Source organism: Gadus macrocephalus, chromosome 17 (assembly GCF_031168955.1).
Source record: "Gadus macrocephalus chromosome 17, ASM3116895v1".
In the NCBI taxonomy this organism is placed as follows: domain Eukaryota; kingdom Metazoa; phylum Chordata; class Actinopteri; order Gadiformes; family Gadidae; genus Gadus; species Gadus macrocephalus.
The window spans coordinates 14,915,563-14,942,364 of record NC_082398.1 but is presented as its reverse complement, the minus strand read 5'-3'; the positions used below and the strand labels follow the sequence as shown (position 1 = coordinate 14,942,364).

General features: G+C 43.9%; 2 protein-coding genes across 2 annotated transcripts in view; one reads left to right on the top strand and one right to left on the bottom strand.

Annotated features, from left to right (window-relative positions):
- The window catches only part of LOC132475756 (inactive dipeptidyl peptidase 10-like), a 234,101-nt gene extending 221,226 nt beyond the window's left edge, over positions 1-12,875 (top strand). Inside the window, exons 16-25 of the mRNA XM_060077059.1 lie at positions 107-228; positions 4,558-4,602; positions 6,504-6,602; positions 6,729-6,798; positions 7,044-7,238; positions 7,609-7,663; positions 8,037-8,136; positions 8,808-8,866; positions 9,792-9,864; positions 10,301-12,875. Of these exons, the coding sequence (XP_059933042.1) occupies positions 107-228; positions 4,558-4,602; positions 6,504-6,602; positions 6,729-6,798; positions 7,044-7,238; positions 7,609-7,663; positions 8,037-8,136; positions 8,808-8,866; positions 9,792-9,864; positions 10,301-10,404 (922 nt within the window). The 3' untranslated portion in view covers positions 10,405-12,875. The remainder of the gene's footprint in view (positions 1-106; positions 229-4,557; positions 4,603-6,503; positions 6,603-6,728; positions 6,799-7,043; positions 7,239-7,608; positions 7,664-8,036; positions 8,137-8,807; positions 8,867-9,791; positions 9,865-10,300) is intronic.
- A 4,762-nt stretch (positions 12,876-17,637) lies between these two features.
- The window catches only part of LOC132475755 (inactive dipeptidyl peptidase 10-like), a 211,693-nt gene continuing 202,528 nt past the window's right edge, over positions 17,638-26,802 (bottom strand). The window contains exon 26 of the mRNA XM_060077058.1: positions 17,638-19,768. Within this exon, the coding sequence (XP_059933041.1) occupies positions 19,640-19,768 (129 nt within the window). The 3' untranslated portion in view covers positions 17,638-19,639. The remainder of the gene's footprint in view (positions 19,769-26,802) is intronic.

Below are 26,802 nucleotides of genomic sequence, written 5' to 3'. Positions count from 1 at the left end.
GCATATTATTTTGCCCTTCAATGACTAAATGCTATAAATATATTATGTAAGGAACTTTCTCCATTGTTCTCTGACTTCATGCTCTTATTTTCTCTGTCTGTCGCAGTGTGAAAACCGTGGGCCTGTTCCCGAGACACTGCCTCACGTGCGAGCTCAACAAAGCCCACTGCCTGTACTTCGAGGCGGACATCAGCCCCACCAACCAGCACATCATCCTTCACTGTAAAGGTCAGCTCCTTCCACTCTGCACGTTCTGTCTGTACGCTGTGTTCTCTAATGGGGTGCGGCAGTAAAGGACCCCTCGTTTAAGGTCATAACCACAGTATAATTGCTCATTAACGTGGGAATCAATTAGCAACAGTGGATGAAAGGACTTAATTTAAATACAGTGTGTGTGTTCATTAACAGCAAATTAAAAAAATCACTTTGAGTAATTGCTGTGTGTGTTGATAGTCGAAACCTGTGGCAGTTCATTATAGAACTGTTATCTACATGTGTGGCAGAGAGTTAAGTCCCTCTGCATTTGCGAATGCTTTAGAGAGAGAAATAAACTTGATATTATTTGTTGTTTTAATGATTAACTAATAATCTAAACCGCATTTTCATTTTGCCCACTACCTAAACTCAATTATTGAGGAGTTGAAGTCATTGAGTCAATGTTCTTTGTGCAGCCCTTAATCACATTACAGTCTCGTTGGGCCCCCAGGCCCCGGTTATACCACGGCCCCTGACCCCAAGCCCTTTGAAGGCCAACAACAAAACAACTAAAGGGAAGGAGCTCTGAGAAACCATTCCCCATGACCCACACCATGATCATACTAATGATCAACAAACACTTTAGTTGGATGGCAAAACCCATCAAATTAGGATACTGTTGTTTTTTTCTTGTTTGTTTGTAATTCAGTGAACCGTTCAGTTTCATTTCCCCACCGCAGACAGAACAATGTGAGAGTTGCCGGAGGGCTGCCTGTTCTAATCCGTCAGCCGCCCTGCATTAAAACCCCAAGCTCTCATTCACTCCAAACGAGGAGCACAGAATTAGAGCAATTAGCCAGTGGAGTGTGTATAAACGCTTCACGTTAGCCCGATTGTTCTGTGAGCACCTTATTAAAAACAAAGCGAGGACACTGTTGTTTATTATTTCAATTTACTCCTACCATGAAAACGCTCCATGCTCGGGTGCGTGTGGACTTTGGAGCTGTGATTTATTAGACCGACATGCTGGCGGCGGAGGCGATGCGTGCAAGCGATAAAAATCAATCTAGAAAGAGCCGCTCAAAAAGTGTACATCAATGTTTCATCAACCAGACAGTTCTCATCATCAAGTCCAAATCAGGCTTTTAATGTGGTAAATGAAATGCCATGCGGAACTTATCCAAGCTGATATTTATAATGGCTATAAGGGAGGACTAATCTAAGGCGAGAATGCAGTCTTTAAACGAGTGAAACCATCAGTTAAAGCTCATCAGAGAACATTCTGTGTTTATTGTTTTTTGTGGTGAGGTGCAGAGCATGGCACACAATAATCTGCAGGTGATCATCTGAAATAAAGTTACAGCATTGTGAACTTTGCTCTTTGTTTTTTCAAATCGTGCTACTAAATGGAAATGGGATAGTGGATGACCTTTGATATCCCCCCACCACAGAACACACACACACACACACACACACACACACACACACACACACACACACACACACACACACACACACACACACACACACACACACACACACACACACACACACACACACACACACATTTAAAGCTCTTTGAGTGCTCAGAAAATGTCACTGTGTGAATAGGTTATTTAAAATGGGATTGCATTGCAATCACGATGAAACGTTTAGTTTTATTTAATTTAACGATGGCTTGTTCGACTTCATAAAAACGTAGATAAAGGCTGAGTGCCACGGATGGGAGCGGTCCGCCAGAGTCTGACACCAGAAGCAGAGGGGCTTGACAACCCTCTCCTGACGCTAGTGATTGGAGAGGACAAGCAGAGAGAGCCCAGGGCTTCGGGCTGTGTGTTCTCACAAGCTGAGAGCTGTGTGTCTGTATGTGTGTGTGGGACTGTGACTGATCTGTACTTTTGTGTTTGTGAGAGGGTTCTAGTCGATATCTGTTTTCTCTTATGTATGTGGGATTTGTACGTGTGTTAGCGAGACAGTGTGTCTGTGTGGGTGTATGCATCTGTGTATGTGTGCGATATTGTAGTAGAATGTTTATGTGCATTGTGCATATGTCTCAGTCCCTGTGTGTGTGTTTAGGTGCGTGTTTGTGCGTGTGTGTGTGTGTGTGTTGTGGCATCCCGCCACGTAAACCTCGGCCTGGACGGGCCCGAGGGACCGTGAAGGATGGGGTATACCACCCCCACCCACCAGCCGGCGACGGAGAGCACCTGGACCTTCCCCTGATCAGCGGGATGGGGGACACCTGGCGGCTGGGAGGAGGACGGCCCGGAGCCTGCATAAAAGAGGCTACAGACGGGAGAGCAAGGAAGAAGGAAGTGCTCGTGTCCGCGAGAGAGCCTAGAGGCCCACGGAGGCCCTAGAGACCGCGTCTCCTTCATTGTATATAAGTTGATTGTTAAATAAATGCCTGTAATGGCTTATCCCGCACACAAATGTGTCGTTCATCCGTGGAACCTGGCCCATCGAGTACTGGGTTGCCACATATGGTGGAGAATGCAGGCAAGCTGAAGATCCCACTACGACCCCCCGGTGAAGTACCCCACCCATTCGGTATGCCGAACCCGGACGGGACAGACGCCGCCGCCGCAAGGGACGCCGCCGCCGCCGCCGCAAGGGACGCCGCCGCCGCCGCAAGGGACGTTGCCGCCGCCGCAAGGGACGCCGCCGCCGCCGCAAGGGACGCCGCCGCCGCAGCGGGAGACAAGGCCGCAGCGCGAGGCCGGGACGGGACGGCGCCGCCGGCCGACGCGGACGTGGGGACGGGTTGGCCCTGTATGCTGGCGACCTGCTGGGAGCAGGGAACGTCCGGTAGTCCGACCATCCCGGCGCGGGTGATGAACCGGGACACGCAGGCCCTCCTGGACACCGGCAGTGTGTTTACCCTCCTTCGCCCCGACCTGGTGGGTGGGAAGGCAGGGGAACCAATGGTGGTGGCCTGCGTCCACGGGGACACCCGGACGTACCCAACGTGCCACGTGGTTGTCCGCACCCCACACGGAGTGTTCACGATCTGGGCGGGGATTGTTCCCCACCTACCGGTCCCGTTGTTAATCGGGAGGGACTGCCCGATTTTCCGCCGGTTTTGGGACCCGGCACTAGAGTCCCAGGGCAAGAGAGATGCGGTTGCCGTCGCGGCGAGAGATGCTGCTGCCGTCGCGGCGAGAGATGCGGCTGCCATCGCGGCGAGAGATGCGGCAGCCGTCGCGGCAAGGGATGCGGCCGGTGCCGCTGCAAGGGATGCGGTTGCCGCCGCGGCCAGGGATGCGGTTGCCGCCGCGGTCAGGGATGCTGCCGCCGTCGCTGCGAGAGGTGCGGCCGCCGCCGCCGCGAGGGACGCAGCCGCCGCCACAGGAGACACCCGGCCCCGTCGAGATACCTGCCTGGGCGGGTCCCTCGTCTACCTGAGGCTTGGTCAAAGGGTGGAGGAGTGTGGCATCCCGCAACGTAAACCTCGGCCTGGACGGGCCCGAGGGACCGTGAAGGACGGGGTATACCACCCCCACCCACCAGCCGGCGACGGAGAGCACCTGGACCTTCCCCCCAATCAGCGGGATGGGGGACACCTGGCGGCTGGGAGGAGGACGGCCCGGAGCCTGCATAAAAGAGGCTACAGACGGGAGAGCAAGGAAGAAGGAAGTGCTCGTGTCCGCGAGAGAGCCTAGAGGCCCACGGAGGCCCTAGAGACCGCGTCTCCTTCATTGTATATAAGTTGATTGTTAAATAAATGCCTGTAATGGCTTATCCCGCACACAAATGTGTCGTTCATCCGTGGAACCTGGCCCAATCGAGTACTGGGTTGCCACAGTGTGTATATATGTGTGTGTGTGTGTGTGTGTGTATGTGTGTTGTGTGTGTGTGTATGTGAGATTGTGAAAATGGGTGGTAGGGTAGACGTGTGACCATGTGAATGCCATGGAGCCAAGCTATTCTTCCCCCCCCCCCCCAACCCCCCCCCACCTCATCGTATTAACCTCTCCCTGGGTACCTGACTGGCTCTGCTGAATGGAATTGACTTAATTTGACAGCACAGGGCTATTTCACAAGCAGCAAGGCTAACCTTTCACCCCCCCTGGCTAGCATAGGTAAGTGGTAGAGGTGACAAGCAGTGACAGAGACAGAGGAGAAGCAGGTTGCCATGACATGCTCTGTGTGTCCACATCATCGGAGTTGACTAGACCCCGGGGTCCTGCATAAGCATCTTCCACACAAACATACTAGTCCTTATAGGGTGTTCATTCTGTGAGTTTAGTCTTCGGGATATTCACGCGAGTACAGATGCATTTGGACTGGATTCTTTGACGGGAAGTGATGAATAATGATGAATGACTTGAATGACATGTGTCTTGTTTTCTCCACCCACAGGTCCAGGAGTTCCTACTGTGATCCTACACAACCTCCATAATGCCAGTAAGGATCTCAATATTCTATTAATGGAATATAATATAATGGCAATGCTAACTTCTTGAAGCATAACAATTAGCTGACTTATCAGGAACTGTCTGTGAGTAGTTTATTTACATACACCAGGTGTAGTCTCCCGAACCAAACCCCTACCTGCTCCTTAATGGCCTGTCTCTGTGGTCACTTGAACACCCCTACCTGCTCCTTAATGGCCTGTCTCTGTGGTCACTTGAACACCCCTACCTGCTTCTTAAATGACCTGTGTCAGTAGTCACTGTCTAACCTTACCTACTACTTAATGACCTGTCTCTGTAATTAGTGTCTAACCCCTACCTGCTCTTTGTGGCCTGTCTCTGTAGTTACTGTCTAACCCCTACCTGCTCCATAAAGATGCTTCTCTTTATACAATGTCTAACTCCTACCTGCTCCTTAATGACCTGTCTCTGCAGTTACTGTCTTACCCCTATCAAATCCTCAATGACCTTTTTTCTAACCTCACTTTCCTTAAAGTGGCAACCTCAACGTTCTCAAAAGCTTTTCATTAAATGCCATTGTATCACTTTCTGTCGCAGACTGAGGTGACACACTGGTGATAAGTCTATGGCGCACCGTTCAAATCTTGCACTATGACTATTAAGAGTATTAATAACCTAAGGCAACTTCCCCGGCATTGCAGTTAGAAGCAGCACACTGTAAGCGATGCATATCCCATCCCCCAGCAGTGATTGTTCAATCAGAGAGGTTGTGGCGGAGCTACCGCAAACGACCGACTCTTCAACCCACTTGAGGTTGTAGCGCGGCGGCATACTATTGTTTAACTGAACCTGAGAGGCAGAGTAATGCACAGTGTTCCCATGGGTTCGGCTGGGGGTGGGGGTTGAACGCCTGGATGTGGGAGCATCCATCTCCATTCATCCGCCTCAGCAGGGCTAAATCACATACGACAGGGAACTTTTAACACAAATTGTATTTTGCACCTAAGTTCACACTCTTTCAATTTAGCACTTTCTCATAGGGATAATTGCACACACCCACACATACCTTTCCCTCAATTTACCTTATTCCCTCACTTACAACCACACTCCCAGACACATGCACACTAGAATACTTCCCCATCAATTCACCTCTCCCTCAATCTCTTTACCTCTCCATCTCCCTTCCTCTCCTTCACTCTCTCATTCTCTCTCTTCTTCTTTCTCGCTTCTTCCCTCTCCCTCTCCCTCTCTTCCGCCCACTTTCTCCCACACGGTAAACCCCACACCTCCTCATACAGAACTCCTGTACGTCTGTCAATAATCAGCTGCAAGAAGCCCCCAGCTGGGCTCCAGGGTAGAGTTGCCAGAGAGGGTATGTGCCGTAGGGGTGCTTGGATAGATGGACCCCTGCCTCCAAAGCAGTGGTCCATGGAGTGTGCGTCGCCTCGTAATGAGCCAGCCATTGATTTCTGGGGCTTTTCCATTAGAAGTACTGGATGACATCCATGTTGTTGCCATGGCAGGAATAGAAGCGATTGGCCGAATCGTCAACTTATTGTGATCTGGGAAGAACCTGAGCATGTAGTTTAAGAAATTCATGTTTGTTTTTGATTGTGTGCTACAGCCACTCAGTACAATTAGACAAGGGTTTTCATGCCAATTCAAGGTTTTAGGCTTGAGAGATTTGATCGTTCGGTTTTAGAAGCAGAAGAAAATAGTATTTGGTAATCCAAATGTTTTTGTCAAATTGGATCAGTCGAGAAACCATGAAATCCATATTATTAACAATGTTAGCCTTCAATCCATAGATTAAAGTTATTCATTAAATTGTTCCTTTAAACTTTGCCAACAAGAAAAAACATGTCTTTCTCAAGTATTCTGGCCCCTCCAGTCTTGATGAAGGCCTCTCTCTCCCTCTCCTTGTCCCCATAGATTACTACATCCTAGAGAACAACTCCCAGCTAAAGGCAGCGTTGAAATCCAAGAGGATCCTACTGACAGACTTCCGGACAGTACAGATTGAACATTTTGGTAAGAATCAACTTTCTCTATGCTGTGTTTTATCTAATATTGAATTAGAGAAATCACTAGAGAAAGATATTATTCTGAAGGAAATCCTGCTAATTATTTGTTTGTTTTCTATGTTATTTACTCCAGATTTACCTCTGAAGATCTCCTACCCTCCAGACTTCTCTGAATCCCGTCACTACGGTCTACTTTTACTGATGTATGTATCTTATAATAAATACAATTTTAAGCAGTTATTTCTATTACTTTGTTCTATTCTATTAATTGGGGTTTGTGGGGGGCTGTTTCAGTATTGCTTCCAAAAAAACAAATCAGGATAAAATTAACAAATTCTCCTTGCTGAGAGCTAATCTGCAAATCTTTCCAAGTTATCAAATCTCTATTTTCTTGGCTTTCCATATTTTCTTAAAAAATATATATTTTGTTTCATGTCTCACTGATTAGCGACGGCTCTCCCGGTGGCCAGTCGGTGAATGACCGCTTCTTTCTGGACTGGGACTCAGCGCTGGTGAGCTCGGAAAACATCATTGTGGCCCGTCTAGACGGGCGGGGCAGTGGCTTCCAGGGCCAGAGGGTCCTCCATGAGCTGCACCAGCGCCTGGGGACCGTGGACGTCCAGGACCAGATCGCAGCAGTAGAGTACGTGCTGGTGTCTCTATTGTCGCGTTTACATTTAAATATTTTCAAAGAATTACTTTTTTTATTTGACTTTTTTATTATTGTTCTTATTCCATCATTCAAATGTTCCTAATGGTGTATACCTCACAGTATACCTCAAAAGTGAGGCTTGTACTACTTGAGAGTGGCACAATTACTAACTTTATTTTGAAAAGATCAAATTAAGAGAATCAAATTATAATAAATATGGCCATAAATATTAATTTAGTGGTTTTGGAAAGATAAAAATATGAAATACTGAATAACCGAATCAAATAATGTGATTTGAAATTTGTTCCTGTGTCTTGTTCTTGGTCTACTTTTAATCAGCATTAATTTTTACTATTTGCAGATATATGATGAAACTCCAATATATTGATCGAACGAGGATAGCAGTATGTGGAAGGGTAAGATTGTCTTTGTCGTGAGCATTTCAACTTGATCAAGATATACTGATTCTATTTTTAAATTCGATATACTATATTATTTTATCAACTCTATCCATCGAAACAATATAAATAATAAAAATTGGTATACGTTCTGTAATTGTTAGAGTTCACTTAAATTGGAGGTGCATTTGACCACCTTGTGGACATTAACAGGTCTGAATGGTCGCTTGATCAATTAATACATTTTCTGACTGATTAATGGATTTCCTTCATAAGTTTGGATAAAGCATATTTCAGTCGATTCATTAAGTTGATTCATTCATTGATTGAAGGATTTTTGGGTGACCTTTGCTGTGGAACGATGACCAGGTTGATTGTTTATGGTTGCTAGGGTTACGGGGCCTACCTGGCGTTAATGATGCTGAAGTCTACTGACGGTCTGTTTAAATGTGCCTGTGCCATCTCCCCGGTCACAGACTGGACATTATACGGTGGGTAGAATGTGTTATACTTTAATAATGTGTTGATTCTTCAGTTAAACTTCATTGTACAAACTGAAAATAAAGAAATAACCTGCAGAGACAACATTGCATTTCATCTGCTGTTGGCACTGAGGGGAAATTATTAAATGTGCCCTTGTATTAAGCATTACCCTGTATCCCTGAAATAAGTCTTGTGGGATTCAGTCATTGCAGACACACCGTGGGAACCGTAAAGAAAGTAATCTTTCAAATACAGGATATGTTAGGATCCGGGCCACTTGGAGCATTGACTGGGTCAATAAATACATGCTTGGGTCCTTTGTATTACATTTAAAGCATTCTGTTTCTTGAAACAGAGATCTATAGGGCAACACAGCACAAATGACATTTATTTTAGCTTTGGAACAGATTGGTCATATCAAAAAAGCAAAAGAGCAAAACACCAGACACTGCTCTTGTGCAGTGTAGACATGATTTGACATCGAGGTTTATTCCGTCTCTTACACTTTATGTTGGGTGTGAAAGCTGAAAAAAATACATAAACATTTATCAACAGAAAGGGGCGCTGGTGAAATGGTTTTAATTAGGAGGTGAAAGGGATTCCCCACGGTTGTGGCAGTCAGTTGTTAGCTGTTTAGAGGGAGTGTGTGCTCCTAATGTATCCCTTCTCATTTGTACAGCATCAGCCTTCTCAGAGCGATATCTGGGAACACCACTATGGGATGACAGCAGATATCAGGTACATGTTTGTGTTCTCTTCTTTTCCCGCCCCCGCTCACTCGTTTGCCGTCAATCTTGCTTAGCGTCTCTGAAAGCTCCATAGATACTAGCGGCATCACCGCGGGAAAGTTTCCCTGCGCCGTAGCATAACAGCGCTGTCGCTATCAAAGTGGAAGTCAGTAAGGAAGTCAGTAAAGATGTCATGTCAGGTTTTTTTTCAAATATAAAAGCAGTCTTTTAACTTAACACGGTGGCGCCTGCTATGCGCGGTGGCGGCGTGCTGGTGTCCTGTCACGGGCTGTCGAGAAGCTCATCCACAGACGAGGAGATGATGTTCAGCGACCACACCTTGTTATTTTACCCATACACCAGATAGAGAGAGGTGCAAGACCACTTTCCACAGTCACACAAAGAGACAGCCTTGAGTGAAGGGTGATTTAGTTTGTTGGTTCACAGTTTTTAATTGGATTAAATTGGCTTCACACAACGAGTTCAGCTGCTGCACTTATATTTTGATACCTTTATAAAGCTGCATGCTATTTGATTGATTGATTGATTTGATTATTTAACTTTAGTTTTGTTTCATCCATACGCCCTTTATATTAATAAAATACTCTCTGTGCATGTTAATGCCTGCATGTGCAACAGATTTTTTTATGTGTGAAAATGTGACTACAGGTCTTTATATGCATTGCAGTAAAAATGTGTGAAGTAGCAAGGTTTTTAATGATTCATTTTTTATTGTATTTTTGTTTGTTTGTTGCATATTTTCCTGGTGGATTATTCTACCCTCACCTTGTTATGTCTGATTCCACCTGGTGGATTAATCGTCTATCAACTTTATATGCCTGATTCCACCTGGTGGATTAAACTGGTATGACCTCGTTATGTCTGATTTAACATGATGGATTAATCGTCTATCACCTTGTTATGTCTGATTCCAGTTCTCCAGCGCGCTCCAAAACGCTCAGGCCTTCCGGGAGCAGACACTGATGCTGGTGCATGGCACGGCGGATGGTAAGAGAGAGAGAGAGAGAGAGAGAGAGAGTATAATTGGTCAGAGATGTATGTATAGAGAAGGGGTGATACAGACAGAGAGAGAGAGGAAAGGAGGAGACGGCAGATGAAAATAAGTAGTTGAATGGAAAGAAAGAGAGAAAGAAATAAGAAAGTCAAAATAGCGTGTAAGCAGCCCATCAGAGCATAACTAGGAATGTAGCCTGAGTAAGCAATGAGGCAAACTCCTTTAATCAAAAGATGAAAGAGAAAGTGGATCCCTGAGTTTCGAGGACAAAGAGGCAAATCCGCAGAGAATCAGGTGCAGCTGGACGCGAGGTGTTTTCCGGTCTCTGCTCTGTTCCCTGTGACTGCTCCTTCCTCTTGCTGCTGGAACTCAGGCCCGATCATGCTGACACTTGTTTTTTATTCTTCTTCCCCTTATCTTTGATGGCAGCCAATGTTCACTTCCAGCACACTGCTGAGCTAATCAAGAACCTGGTGAAAGTTGGAGCGAATTACACAATGCAGGCACGTACCAAAAACACCCTGTACACCTGAGGAGCTTGTTATATGGTGTACCGTCCCGCTGTACACATGGGGACCTGTATACCTACATACTATACACACGTGCATGTACCTTACAAACAAAGTACACATGCCAGGACCTCGCTGAGGGGGATATTGAGATACTGTTCATGTTAAGACTAAGCTGTATGGTAGGAAGATGTACTATAGGCATGAGGACCTATGTGTTATGGTTGACTGTTACACAATGCACCTAAGGGCCTAGGCATATGGTTTACTGTAACAATTTATAGTAAGGACCTAGGCATATGGTTTACTGTAACAATTTATAGTAAGGACCTAGGCATATGGTTTACTGAAATACTTTACACATGAGGACCTGAGCATGTGCTTTACTGTTACACTTTGTACATGAGGACCTAGGCATATTGTTGACTGAAAGACTTTAAACATGAGGACCTAGGCATATGGTTTAATTAAACACTTTAAACATGAGGACCTAGGCATATGGTTTACTGTTACAATAAACACATAATGATACCAAAATACATGTGAGGACCTATGTGTCTGGTATACTAATTTATTATTCATGTGAGGACCTAGGTTTCTAGTATACTGATATACTGTTCATGTGAGGACCTAGGTGTCTGGTATACTGTTCATTTTAGGACCTAGGTTTCTGGTATACTTATACATGTCCTAGGTGTTTGTGATTTTCGAGATGTCACACATTTTAACTCAATCCTTTGTGGATTGCTAAATCAAACAAACAGTTCCACAAAATACAACCAATCATCTTCAATTGTTTTTTCCTGCCAGATCTACCCAGATGAGGGTCACTTCCTGTCTCGACAGAGCCGCCAGCACCTCTCTGCCACCCTGACAAGTTTCTACAGGGAATGCCTACAGGAACAGATTCTACCGCTCAGCGAGGAAGAGGAGGAGGAGGAGGAGTAGGCGAGTGTCATATTGGGGTCAGACCTTTTTGACATGGCGCCATCTGCTATGTAGAATCTGGCTAAAGAACCCGCTGACGAGGAGCTGTTTGGCGTTTGGAACAAGTGTTCATCTAGAAGTGGACACCAAGAGCAGTCTCGGCTCGGAAATGTGTGTATGGTGCGTGAGGGAGTGTGTGTGTGTGTGCACGTTTGTGCACATCTGTGTGAGTGTGTCTGTGACCACTGTTCTGGCGTGAGGAACGCGGCTTGTGTGAGTGCGTACGGTTGTGTATTATCGTTTCGAATAGATCCCTAAAAGGACACCTGTTGACTACAACGAACAGCCAGGACAAAGTAACTCAATCCCCAGCCCCAAAACTCCACCTCCTCCGACACCACCTCCACTTCCCCCACCTCCCCAAACACCACCCCTAACACAACCCCCAACACAACCTCCACAGCTCCGCAACACCACCCCAACCTCCACACAACACCACCCCCGGCTGCCCCAACACCACCCCCGGCTACCCCAACACCACTTCCACCTCCCCCAACACCACCCCCAGCTCCCCCAAACACACCTACAGCTAGTGTCTTCTCACTAGAAACCCTGGAATCCTGCGATCATCTCTGGGGAAAGCACGGGGGGTTGTCCTCATTCCCATCTGTACAGCACGCATTTCTATTTATTTTTTCACCCGCTGGTTGTCTTTGCAGCAGCGAAAAATTGTAAGGAGGTGGATGTCTAATATCCACACACAGAGGACGCCAGCCCCTTCTTCATTACCTCTTCACTGAGCTCTGCTACTGAAGTTCAGCACAAATGGTTCACGGGTGAGTTCACCTCCGATCCTGAGACTGAGCTCTGCTACTGAAGTTAACACAAGTGATTCACTGGTGAGTTCACCACCGAGCTTCTCTACTGAGCTCTGCTCCTGAATTTAACACAAGTGATACACTGGTGAGTTAACCACCGAGCCTCTCTACTGAGCTCTGCTCCTGAATTTAACACAAGTGATTCACTGGTGAGTTCACCACCAAGCCTCTCCACGACAAAGTGCAATTCCTGCCCGCGTCCTCCACCATAACTCCATATCTACGCTTCATTTATTTCTTTCAGGTAACACTTTAGTGAAAAAAAGGATCTTCTGTGGACATGTACAATGCCTTATAAGGTTCGATAAACTCTACAATTATGTGCTTGGACTTCAACATCGACGGTTGGTTAATGCCTGTCTGTGGAAACTCAGGTCCTGCACTAACACCATCGCACCGTACTGATTTTGTTCTCAGAAATGGCTGACTACGTCAAGCGGTAGAGACGTGGAGCGCAACGTGATGGATTATTTTACAAGATGGCTGCCTTGGTTTGGTATTGATTTAAGCAGAAAATATGTCCCTCTTGATATACTGTGTAATTTCCCAATATTAGCGCTCTAGTTAAAGTGAGATATCTGACAATGAAGTGAGATCCCATTTTTTTTATTGCAAAAAAAACTTGAAAATGAAACATAGGTATATATACCTTTATCAGAAAACAAAATTAAACTAGTTTTGTAGTCTCAAGTGAAATAGCCCGACTCCCAACCCAATGGTGTTTGCCCCTTGATGATAAATGGTGATCAATAGAAAAAGCTTTGTTTTGTTCAGGTGGTTGTTTTTTCCCGGTGTGTAACCTAAAGGTGTGTGCATGTCTACGCAGGAGAACGTGAAAAGGTGTTGCCACGTTTTGTACAGTACAATGCAAGAGTGTGTACATACATCTATTTTTGAGACCGCTGTGAACTCTGGGCGGAGCGGGCGGGTCCAGGCGGAAGTCTTGTACAGTACGTGTTCTTTTTCCCCGTCCTGTTTATCTTAGGATGGATTTTGTAATGCTTGTTCTTGTTAGATTTTCGTTGTTTTTAAAAAAAGGGGGGGGGGGGGGGTTGCGACCTTGGGACAGGCGGGCGGGGGGGGTATTGTGATTGTCCTCTAGTGATGATTATGAATAAAATAAAACGCCAAAAATTTTGAAGCAAGTGCCATTGTGTGTTTTTTTGCAGAGGCAGGGACAAATCATTGACTTCCTTTATTTAATCATTGGGCCGAAAGGGGTTTAATGATCCTATATCCGTTTTTTATCCATTTCGTCTTTGCCATGAGATGGACCTTTGGTTTTAGAGTGTTTGGTCCTGGGTTTACACAGGATGCCAGCTGAGAACATTTTTATCTCTCTCTATGCGTGAGTGAATTAAAGGGCATCTTGTGGAATTTTTTTATTTTACATTCAAACAAATGCTCTCTAGCGCCTCGCTTTTCAAAATGAGCGTTGCTACCTTGTTGCAACTACGGTTGGCGGTATGTGCCAAGAAGCTATGATAACATGTCATCCAATACTACCTCATAGAGTTTTCTTTCGGGTGATATTTCATACAAACTTCAAACTGCATTGAATCATTAGTGTGACCATGTATGAGTCATTACTCCTCGAACACGATAGTAAATTATGTTGCCATGTTAAATTGTTTTTTATTGCTAATATTACTACGTCATAGTCTAGGCTATAGCATCAACGAACGAACACAAACACAATTTTTTTTACTAGTGCTTATATTGCCCTACAATGCATGAACTATGTTTTAATTGGTAGTGATACATTCTTTATTCGTTTATCTTTCTATGTACATATCAGAGATCATCATTATCAAGTGATTCAACGGTAGGTAGAGGAGGTGAGGACAGCTTCCCTGATGTTTACCCTTGTTTTTTTAATTTGCCGATCAAGTTGCTTTTTTAATTCCCGTTTTGATTTTTCGCTGACGAGGATTCCTCCTCCTGTGGCGTGGCACAAATATGATCTTACATTATGAACAAAAGTGCAATGCAGCCTTTCAAATTTGCCGGGGCAGTGAAAAGCGCGTCTTGCTGAGCTGCTGCTACGTTTCAGTCAAACTGGCTCTGAGCGAAATCAAGTGTAGCCTGCTAGTACCACCACGTATTGCTTTATGTCCCTCTCGGAGATTCCTAGACCCTAAACGACATGGAAGCCTCCTTAGGACTTACCAGTTCAATGTTAATACAGATAAAAAATTCTTCCCTCAGGAGGATAAGTCAAATTATTGGCAGTGAATGTATGAATGAAGACATTGATTTAAGCAAATACATTACATAAAACGCTAAACATTGTCCCTTTAATGGACTGAATAGCGTAGCATAGCGTGAGAAACCATACATTAATAATCCTTGTTGGCACTGATCACAAACATCAACAACGAAACTGATTGAATTATTTCCAGAAGCTTATTTTCATGAAAGGGTAAAAAATTGACATTTTAATATGTACAGTGCAGAGATAAAAGTGTCTCAAAGTAGTTACCATCATTACTTCAGAATACCCTGCAATGCCATAGCTTAAAGGTGTGTATAATACAACCATACATATATAAAACTATATTCACTTAGTTCCCTGATCATTACACAAGCATATTGATTAAGTCATGTTCATGTGATGTCAGAGGTTAAAACAGTGTGCTGGATGAGAACGTGACATGCTATCCTCAGGTGACAGCTGATAATAGTAACACAAAAATACTTATAGTATTTAGTTTCAAAAGAAGACAAATTAGGCTTTGAAAAAAATAATTGCTTTAAAGTCTTGGAAAAATCTCTGTGCACCTGGGCGAGTTCCCCCACCCCCACCCCTTCCCCTACCTGCTCCTTAATGACCAGTACCGTATCCACTGTCCAACCCCTACCTGCTCCTTTATGCTGTGTCTGTGTTTCCACTGTCTAACCCCTACCTGCTTCTTAATGACCTGTCTCAGTAGACACTGTCTAACCCCTACCGGCTCCTGACCTGTCTCAGTATGGACATGTATATCAGGCAATGAACTACAAGGGCCTGAAGGAGAACTAAAGGGACATTTCAAATGATATAAAGGCACCTGGAAAGTGTGTTTGGATATATGGATGCAGACATTGACCCTAACCCTGTGTTATCACATTAATATTTGCAATTAGTCAATTAAAGTAGTCCAAAAATAACTATCATCTCAAAATGAAAAATAATTACATAACTGTTAAACTGTCAACTCCCAACCTGGTCTCACAGGAATCCGTGAAATGACCGAAGACGCTTAACTCAAAATCCGGGGAATCCTCACGGAAACAAGCCAATTTCCGTGATATTGCCACGGATTTTGCTCCAATGCAAGTTGATGACACTCATATTCCGTGGCACACACACAGATCCCCGTATCAGCGACCGAGTCGACCATGGGCGCTTAACTCAAAATCCGTGGTGGCCTCACGGAATCACTTAAATTGTCTGTGATATGCCAACGGAATTTGCTCCAATGCAAATTAACGACACTCATATTCCGTGGCACACACACAGATCCCCGTCTCAAAGACTGAGTCAACCTGGTCTCACAGGGATCCGTGAAATTACCATAGCCTATATATATATATGAAATTATGAAATTCATTTTGACAGTATGGCACTATATCCCTGTTCTCGCCCATGCACCCATCTTGAATTTAATAGACCATTTTCGTTGCTTCCAGGAGGTCTGGAGGTCTCCGGATATAATAAAGAAATAAAAAAACATCTATATATATATATATATATATTTATACATAGGCCTATATATTTATTTATTTTGTTGCTTTGAGGAGGTCTGGTGGTCTCCGTGTATAATAAATAAATATAAATAAATAGGTATGTATATACTAGAGCTGTCAGTTAAACGCGTTATTAACGGCGTTATCGCAAACCAATTTTAACGGCGTTAATTTTTTTAACGCCGATTAATCGCGATTAATCGTGATTAAATATTTTAATCGCTTGACAGCCCTAGTATATACCTATTTACATGCATATTTATTTATTATATACTGAGACCACCAGACCTCCTCGAAGCAACAAAAGCGGTCTATTAAATTCAAAAAGGGCTGGCGAGAATATGGATATAGTGCCATAGCGCGAATTTCATTAATTTCAAAACGGATGGTCAATGGTCAGATACAGATCTCGTTATAACAATAATTTATATTGATGTTACGAGAAAGGATGTAATGATGACGCCAAGAAAATAAAGGCTACATGGTTATAATAATTTAAATATAATCCACTTAAATTAATTTATTATTAGATTGGTGGATTGTCAATGGTCAGATAGGCTACAGATCTTGTTATAACGATAATAGCCACATGCTCTACTTATAATATTAGAACAAAATAATTGAATATTTATTTATAGATAATATAGATTTTAATATTTAATTAATTCAATATTAAACCAATGCATTTCAATCGGGAGATTATTTTCGACTTCAGAAGGGGGGGGGCGGGCTGCGCAGGATTCGTCAAAACAACAACCCAGTCTCACACCAGTTTGTCGTAAAACTGCCCACAGGGGAAAATGCATTACAATACCGGCTTCTAGTTATCTATACTAATACAATTTTTTTGGCCTATTCTTTTCAATGGGCCTGCGTCCGCGCCACGTGACTGTCATGGTTGCTATGGTGGTTGCCATCAACCCCCCACTCCCATATCTTTCAATTTTCAATGGGGGGGGGGGGGGGGGGTGCTTGTCGACAGAAGGGGTAAACTAGACATAAATAGGAAGCACACTCAGGAATGACCTCTCACACATGGTAACTTAATTAATTGTTTCAAATAACCCTGCCTCATTAAATCCATGAGCTTGGTGTTTCGCTTTCACTAATAGGTTACAGGCATAGGCTGTCATTACAAATTCTGTCCATGCGCATCTCTCAGAGTGACATAACTAGACACCAGACAGCGATTAAAAAAAAAGCAACGAGTCAAGTTCAAGACAAAAATAACTTATTTTACGCCGTTTAAACGTACTAGTCTAAACTGCGTAAAATGGAAAGATATTCCAAGGTGTCTCTCTATTTCCTAGCCAGCGGACCCTAGTTTATGACAAAAACAACACAATTGACGGCAACTCATTTGCCGCCATTGACCTCGTTAATGTGGTTTGGAGCAGAGATGTTTGAACTCATGAAGTGGTTTGCAAAGTGAATGGTGCATACATTGTGTACATAAAAAAAATAAACTCATCAATTATTATTATTATTATTGATGTTCCTCATCAAAGCATCCCGCTCCTATCACAGGAGTCTAGAATCAATATGTTCGGGGCTTTGTTCAGAATGTTCGGCATATAACATGAACATGTATTAAATGCAGGATATATGCGTGGATGTTTATAGAAAATGAAATAATGGCCATAGGTCGTAAAGAAGTGCACATGGATGTATAACTGTGGGAAAGGGGAGGGGGGGGGGGGGGGGGGTGTGGAAGGTGGCGGTCGATGGCAACCACCATCGGATTGTTGTTTTGACAAATCCTGCACAGCCCGCCCTCCCTTCGAAAATAATCTCCCGATTGAAATGCATTGGTTTAATATTGAATTAATTAGTAGAAGACCGTGTAGCTATTATCGTTATAACAAGATCTGTATCTGCCCATTGAAAATCCGCTTACACCAATCCAATCAACGAAGAGGGTTGTAACACCAAGTAACACAGTGTACTTTTTCTATGGGGAATGTGGTTCAGGTATGACAATATTTAAATATTTATACTATAAAAAACTAGCCTATACGTAGGCCTACAGCATATCATACATTTGACATATAGAGTTAGACTAATAGGCTACATGTATAAGGTTATAAGGTTTGGGCCAGCAGCCTCTGCTGGCCCAAAACTAGATTGCCTCGTTGTCTCGTTATACGCTTTATAAGTTAATTATATTTAAATGATTATAACCATGTAGCCTTTATTTTCTTGGCGTTATCATTACATCCTTTCTCGTTACATCGATATAAATTATATATTATAACGAGATCTGTATCTGACCATTGACCATCCTCTCGGAAATGAATGAAATTCATAATGACGGTATGGCACTATATCCCTATTCTCGCACGCATCGACTCGGTCGTTGAGATGGGGATCTGTGTGTGTGTGCCACGGAATATGAGTTTCATTAACTTGCATTGGAGCAATTCCGTTGGCATATCACGGACAATTTAAGTGATCCCGTGAGGCCACCACGGATTTTGAGGTAAGCGCCCGTGGTCGACTCGTTCATTGAAACAGGGATCTGTTTCAATGAATATTCACAGTAGGCTATGTGTGCCACGGAATATGAGTGTCATCAACTTGCATTGGAGCAAAATCCGTGGCCATATCACGAAAATTGGCACGTTTCCATGAGGATTCTACGAGTTAGGCGTCCGTGGTCATTTCATGGATTCCTGTGAGATCAGGTTGAAACTCCCTAACCTAGAAGACTAATCTAAGATATAATCTATTATACAACAGTGGTTCTGAGCGAGTAATTTGATTGGACAAGAGACATCCAATGAGCTCTGCAGGAGCGCTGATATGAGCTTCCAAAATCACTCGGACTGTTCCCCGAACTGTAAACCAACAGTCAAAATCACTCCACATTCCAGCTGTAACCAACTTACTTTAACTGACATAAACTGTTACCTTGGACCGAACCTGAAGCAGTTTAGCGCCGCAGCCTAAAGATGGATATATTCCCAAATATAACATTTGATTTGATGCACAATCGAGACTCCAGATGTGCCCTGATGTCAGCGTCTGAGCTTGACAGGTTGGAGAGGAGCAAAAATGAAGCCAACACCGTAAGGCAAACGGTGTGGGCTTTAAACTGCTTGGTGTTTTGTTTATATGTTGCTTGGCAACAGTCCGCTCAGTGGGGATCTATTTTTGTTGGCTGAAGCAATTTCATTCGTTTATATGATTAAATAAACAAAAAAATCACAATCTATTGTCAATTATTATTGTTAACAGTACATTTTAATAGTATAACTGTTGTGTAAAAGCAATATCACACTCAAGCTTGCAATGTTGTCGCTCTATATAAGCGCTGCTGTGATTGCCTCCGGCGCGTCTGGCACTCGGCCTGCGGCATCGTACCTACGGCCGAATCACAGCAACGCTGAAATAGAGCGACAACATTGCTCCCTCTCATGTGATATTGCTTGAATAAGTTATACTATAATATATTAACTATAAATATTATTTCATTTTCTTCTGCAAACCAGCACGACCGTGTACATGCGCCAATTCTGTGTCGCTAATCCCTGATTCACTAATTCCTACACAGGGAAATCATGATATCAACACATCCTTTGACCTCAAACCTAATGACGCAAACATATTTGTTTTCCTCTACTCTCCAGCCTATGTTTTTTTTACTCATATTTTATTGGCGGACTCCAGCAAGCCAGAACTTTACCACCACAAGGAGGATCTCAATATTACAATTAGCCTTCCTCCTAGTTTTTCAGCTGGGCGGGAAATCCCTCTCCCTCCTCGAAGCACTTCCTGAAGAAGCTCATCAGTGAGCTGACCATGTAGCGCCGGCCCGCATCCGATGCGATCACATGGTCTTCATCCGGAAAGATCTAGAGTAGAACAGGAAACAACTTAAACTTATTTTCTGCCCAACCCTAAGAACAGAGTAGATGAAGCCAAATCAAGATGTGTCACACAGAACAAGAGAAACAAAAGGAAAAAGCAGCAGCAATGTTTCCACACGGTTTACCCAGAGAAGTGACAGGCCTAGCAAAAGCCCACCACAGAAAGAGGATGTGCTCCCAGTAGCTTGTCCGCCTGTCACGCGGTGTAGCATGAGGAGAGGGAAATACTAGGAAAGACTGGAGACTAATGCTAACAAGAGCAGCCCTCCACAGCTCTATTCCTCAGCCCACTGAGAGGAAAAGCGTGGGCCAAACACTATCCCAATGACAACAACAACAACAACAGCAGCAGCAGCAGCAGCAGCAGCAGCAGCAGCAGGCATCAAAGCAGACAGACACGTTGCATCCTCGTCAGTTATCTATACTAACCGCTTTTCCTGTGATTAATTCAATTGTTGTGTATTTGGCATTGTTCAAGAGATTTCTCTACAGAGTGAAAGATAATGTGCTGTTTTACACTGCAACAGCAGGTGTTCATATCATATGTTAATTTGATCATATCAGATGACTTAATGAATTCGACCAAAAAAATTGACACCTTGACCTCTTATGCCCCTTTTCCACCGACAGTACCAGCTCAACTCGCCATGACTTAGTGTGGCATGACTTGGTTTGGTTCCAGGCACCTCGTGTTTCCATCTAGAAAGTACCTCTTCAATGTGTGCGGGTCGTTTTTATAGCACGCATGCCCGAAACTGCGACACATACGCGACCATGCAACACATAAACATACAGGGTTACGCACAGGAGCGTCTCCACCTCTGTCAAGGTCCACAGCGTGTTCTTGCGGATTGACCCTGCCATGTTCAATAATCAATCACTAATGTTGACTGAACGCTGATGATAGTGTTTAAAGAAGCCAGGTGTGGGGTGTCGGGTCAGGTTTCGGAAGTCGCGCTCATCATTGTTCGTCCAGTGCCGTCACTCTGGCCAATCAGTGGCCAGCAGCCTGTTTACGCCACACAAAAGTATCAGCTCAGCTCTCTTGAAAACCCTGCGGTGGTGAGACTAAAAAAGGTACGGGGTACCAAGTACCAGGTACCTCATTTTGGCGATCGAAAAGGCGGGCCGAGTCAAGGCGAGTTGAGCTGGTACTGCGGTGGAAAGGGCAACCCTGTCTCGTCAAAATTACGTTCCCAGAGAACTATTCGGCATTCTCAATTACGTTTGTCATAAAACGTATTTTGTCCGCGATTACGTTTTATTGAACGTATTGCAAATACGTTCGTCCTCAGCCTATTTTTTGCCATTTATTAACCTCTAGGATTATGTTTGGTTGAAACGTATCCCAGATAGGTTAAATGTCAACGTATAGCACATTATTGTCATTAAGGCATATCTCCCTTTCAGGGAACGTTTCATTTAACGTATTTTGTCTGAAAAACGTATCTTGGCTGTGGATACGTGTTATTGAACATATCGCAAATACGTTCGTTGTCAATCTATTTTTTGCCATTCATTTACCTCTAGGATTATGTTTGGTTGAAACGCATTCCAAATATGTTAAATGTCAACGTATAGCACATTATTGTCATTAAGGCATATTTCCCTTTCGGGAAACGTTTAATTTAACGTTATTTTGTCCCTGATTACGTCTTATTGAACATATTGCAAATAGGTTCGTTCTCAACATTTTTGTTGTTATTTATTTAAACTACCTCTTGGATTACAGGCTACATTTAATTGAAACGTATCCTTAATAGGCTACGTTAAATTTCGATAACACATTATTGTCAGCATATAGGCATAGGTCTACCTCTCGGGGAAGCGTACGTTTGATTGTAATGTTAATAGTCCAACGTTATATCAACATGTCACAAGAGGAGAAATTAGCTGCTGACGGGGTAACTGTAGGAGCGGGGGTTGCTTTGTTGATTTCTTTATCTAGGGCTATAGCTGTGGTCAAAGCGGGAAGTGTACGTTGTCTGGGCGGCTGCCTGAACTGAGCTGCAGGAAATTATGTTCACACGTTTCTTCATTCATTCATGAAGGCTATACCGGTGAACGGTGACGTCAGACTCACGCCCACCTACAAACCAATCAATGTCCAGTATCAGCCTGTCCTCTCGGAAAATACGACCACGTTGGTTTGTTCCGCCACAGATTACGACCCATTGGAATTTATCCAAAACGAGCGAACGAGGCCGTCTACATGTGCGGGCAACCCTTTCTCATCAAAATTACGTTCCCAGAGAACTATTCGGCATTCTCAATTACGTTTGTCTAAAAAACGTATTTTGTCCGTGATTACGTTTTATTGAACATATTGTAATGACCTCGCAGGTGACATAACGATGTCGAGTCATTAGTAATTGAAGGAACTTTTAATGGACCAAAACCAGGTCACTGAAACCCGTAACCAACGGCAGAAATCCCACCCAAAACAAACCCCGGTTACCCCGGCAACCCCCAACACGGTCTCACTCACGTGCAGGCCCCCACCTTCGTGTTCTTCCAAGGCCCTCCCCCAGCTGACCTAATGATTCGCCCTCACACTGATTGACAAGAAGAACATTACAATACATGCACACACAGAACAACTGGCATAACGGACAACGAAATACAATGCAACACATAACACAAAAACAATTTAATTGTCCCAGGGTCGCTACAATATCGTAAATACGAATTCGTTCTCAGCCTATTTTTGCCATTTATTTACCGTGTTACTATGGCAGAATAAAGAATAAATTCATGCATTATCATTCAATTTGAACATGTGTTTTTACAGTATAGAGTGGTGGAGAGGGATGACGTATCGACAATAATGAACACACGAACAATGTTAATAGAACAACACGCAACCACATAACATCCCGAACCCATTAACCCCACTTAATCCTAACAACAAAACAAGTTAACAAAAGCCCCATTTGTCAACTGAGAACCCCAATTCCCAGAATCCCCCGCGGCTCCGGAACACGGCGTAGCTCATATTAATCTTTATTATCTGAATGGGAAATGCAATATTTTAGGACAGATACACCATTAAACGCGTTTCTAATGACATTTCTAGCGAGAAATGTACATTTTCCTTACATAATCTTCAGTCAGTGAATGTGTATGATCTTTATTAATCTTTATTATCTGAATGGGAAATGCAATATTTTAGGACCGATTCACCGTTAAACGTGTTTCTAATAACATTTCTAGCGAGAAATATACTTTTTACTTGCATAATCTTCAGTCAGTGATTGTGTCTGATCTTTAGTTTTATAGTTATTAGGATTTGATCGGCTCGCTCGCATGTTTCAACGACGTCAGGTTGCTTTCGCTAAACTAGCAGCTCACGTGCTTCCTGCGTTTGTGTTATTAAACTGTTACTTTATGTAACTTTTAATGATATCATCTTGTTAGAAACACGTATATCTGCCCAGTCGCCAAAAGCATACCTACGTTGACAGTGTACGTTTCGTGAACACTGGATTACGTCGCATTTCAACATAAAATAGCGTGTTATACACACACACACACGCACGCACACGCACAGACACACACACACACACACGCACACACAAGCACACACACGCACGCACAGACACACAGACACACACACACACACACACACACACGCACACACGCACACGGTGCATTTCGCTGCTTAAACAACAACAAAAAAATATTCCCTCAAATAGTATTACTTTCAAAACGTTGGCCAAAATGGCCAATAATATCATTTTTTATTTGGGATGCTTCTAGGACATTTTGGGTGGATTTTGAACGGTATGTGGGGGGCACGTTTTTTGCAGGACCTGGCAACCCTGCGCTGTTGCCCGAGATCTGGATCCACCCCGGCGTGGTGCCGTCTCCTTTTGACCTTTTGACCCCAGACTTCTGGGGGAATAGCTGAATCAATTCATTAGTCAATCAGAAGCATGTAAATATCTTCACGGTGGTGTAAGAGGACGAACAAGGTGTCCTTCAACATCTACGCTTCCAGGCGATTGCAACGGTGCCACACATGAGCATATTCGAACATGTTTAATGGTAGTAATTAGCTGTCGAAATTGGAGGCCTTAATCAATACTGAGCAGCTATTGATTTGCTTCCCGATAAAGATTAGTCACAAATGACATGTTATTTAGCATCTACACGTTGAGCTGAGTCCAATGACACCAAGAACGACACTCTAGCTAATGGTAACATGTATTTTACATGGTACACCTAGGTCTAGGACATGATCTCGGTGTAGCAAGAGGCCGAGCTTGATCTCATTGGACTCAGCTTAACGTGTAGATGCTAATTAACATGTAATTTGTCAAAAATCTCCATCGGGAAGCAAATCTATAGCTGGTCATTATTGATAAAGGCCTCCAAAATCGACAGCTAATTACTACCCCGAAACATATTCAAATATGATCATGTGTGGCACTGTTGCAATCGTCTCGAAACGTAGATGTCAAAGGACACCTTGTTTGCTCTGTTGCACCACCGGGAAGATATTTTCATACTTCTAATGGATTGATTCATATTTGAAGGTTCTCGGAGTGAGACTTTAAGTGGCTGCAGCAGAAGTGTTGAGACGAAAGATGATATCAAGAGATTTATAGAATATTCCCATTCACATTATGATTCTTCGTCGTAACATCCGACCAAACATCCTTTACATTCACAGAGCGAAGATTATGAAAGTCCAGGCTCAGCAAGTGCTCCATCTCGTTGCACCTGCACCCAGCGGCTCGCTTGCAAGATTTTGGCCTGAAGTTCTTCCCAGACCTATACCCTAACAGTCCAATATGCATATCTGAGAATCAGGCCTCTCTTCAATAATGACAAAATGTAATGAGAGAAATACAGATTCACTTTTTGTTATCTCATAAGCGGCGTGGTGCCGGCTCCTTTTGACCTTTTGACCCCAGACTTCAAAGAGGTGGCCACAGGTCAGCGCTGTCTACACACATTAAGCCACAAATGTACACCTCCATCCCGCAAAAAATGGGGCCTAGAAACTAACCTCTGTCTTATGTACATTGACTGTACTGTTGGAGGTCACGCCCCTTTTCCAGCCTTTTCGAGATAGCTAGGGATGCTAAAATGTTTACACACATTTCCCGGGGCCCCGTGAACGACATATCCGAGATTTGGAGTTCTAGCCCTTAGAGAAAAAATGGAGTGTCATTTGGACAAAGCCCCTCAGAAGTGTAGCCTGCAAGACCTAATGGTTCAGAATGTGGTGGAAAAACAGTTTTTGAGATAGGAAGGTCCTACCGCCCTGAAATTTTAATGCCTTATTCTAGGGCCTAACTTGGACCTCGGCTCCGAAATTTGGCCCGGTCGGACCCCGAGGGCAGGAAGGGGGGCCCTTCCTGCCCGAAACTTGGCCCGGTCAGACCCCGAGGGCAGGCCCCCCCTTCCTGCCCTCGGGGTCCGACCGGGCCAAGTTTCGGTGCGGAGGTCCCAGTTAGGCCCTAGAATAAGGTATTAAAATTTCAGGGCGGTAGGACCTTCCTATCTCAAAAACTGTTTTTCCACCACATTCTGAACCATTAGGTCTTGCAGGCTACACTTCTGAGGGGCTTTGTCCAAATGACACTCCATTTGGGAAAACTTTTTTTCTAGAACTCCAAATCTCGGATATGTCGTACACGGGGCCCCGGGAAATGTGTGTAAACATTTTAGCATCCCTAGCTATCTCGAAAAGGTCGGCAAAGGGGCGTGACCTCCAACAGTACAGTAAATGTACGTAAGACAGAGGTTAGTTTCTAGTCCCCATTTTTTGTGGGATGGAGGTGTACATTTGTGGCTAAAGGTGTGTAGACACAGCTGGCCTGTGGCCACGTTTTTGAAGTCGGGGGTCAAAAGGTCAAAAGGAGCCGGCACCACGCCGCTTATGAGATAACAAAAAGTTAATGTGTGTTTCTCTCATAACTTTTTGTCATTATTAAAGAGAGGCCTGATTCTCAGATATGCATGTTGGATGGCTATGGGTGTAGGTCTGGGAAGAACTTCAGGCCAAAATCTTGCAAGCGAGCCGCTGGGTGCAGGTGCAACGAGATGGAGCACTTGCTGAGCCTGGACTTTCATAATCTTCGCTCTGTGAATGTAAAGGATGTTTGGTCGGATGTTACGACGAAGAATCATAATGTGAATGGGAATATTCTATAAATCTCTTGATATCATCTTTCGTCTCAACACTTCTGCTGCAGCCACTTAAAGTCTCACTCCGAGAACCTTCAAATATGAATCAATCCATTAGAAGTATGAAAATATCTTCCCGGTGGTGCAACAGAGCAAACAAGGTGTCCTTTGACATCTACGTTTCGAGACGATTGCAACAGTGCCACACATGATCATATTTGAATATGTTTCGGGGTAGTAATTAGCTGTCGATTTTGGAGGCCTTTATCAATAATGACCAGCTATAGATTTGCTTCCCGATGGAGATTTTTGACAAATTACATGTTAATTAGCATCTACACGTTAAGCTGAGTCCAATGAGATCAAGCTCGGCCTCTTGCTACACCGAGATCATGTCCTAGACCTAGGTGTACCATGTAAAATACATGTTACCATTAGCTAGAGTGTCGTTCTTGGTGTCATTGGACTCAGCTCAACGTGTAGATGCTAAATAACATGTCATTTGTGACTAATCTTTATCGGGAAGCAAATCAATAGCTGCTCAGTATTGATTAAGGCCTCCAATTTCGACAGCTAATTACTACCATTAAACATGTTCGAATATGCTCATGTGTGGCACCGTTGCAATCGCCTGGAAGCGTAGATGTTGAAGGACACCTTGTTCGTCCTCTTACACCACCGTGAAGATATTTACATGCTTCTGATTGACTAATGAATTGATTCAGCTATTCCCCCAGAAGTCTGGGGTCAAAAGGTCAAAAGGAGACGGCACCACGCCGGGGTGGATCCAGATCTCGGGCAACAGCGCAGGGTTGCCAGGTCCTGCAAAAAACGTGCCCCCCACATACCGTTCAAAATCCACCCAAAATGTCCTAGAAGCA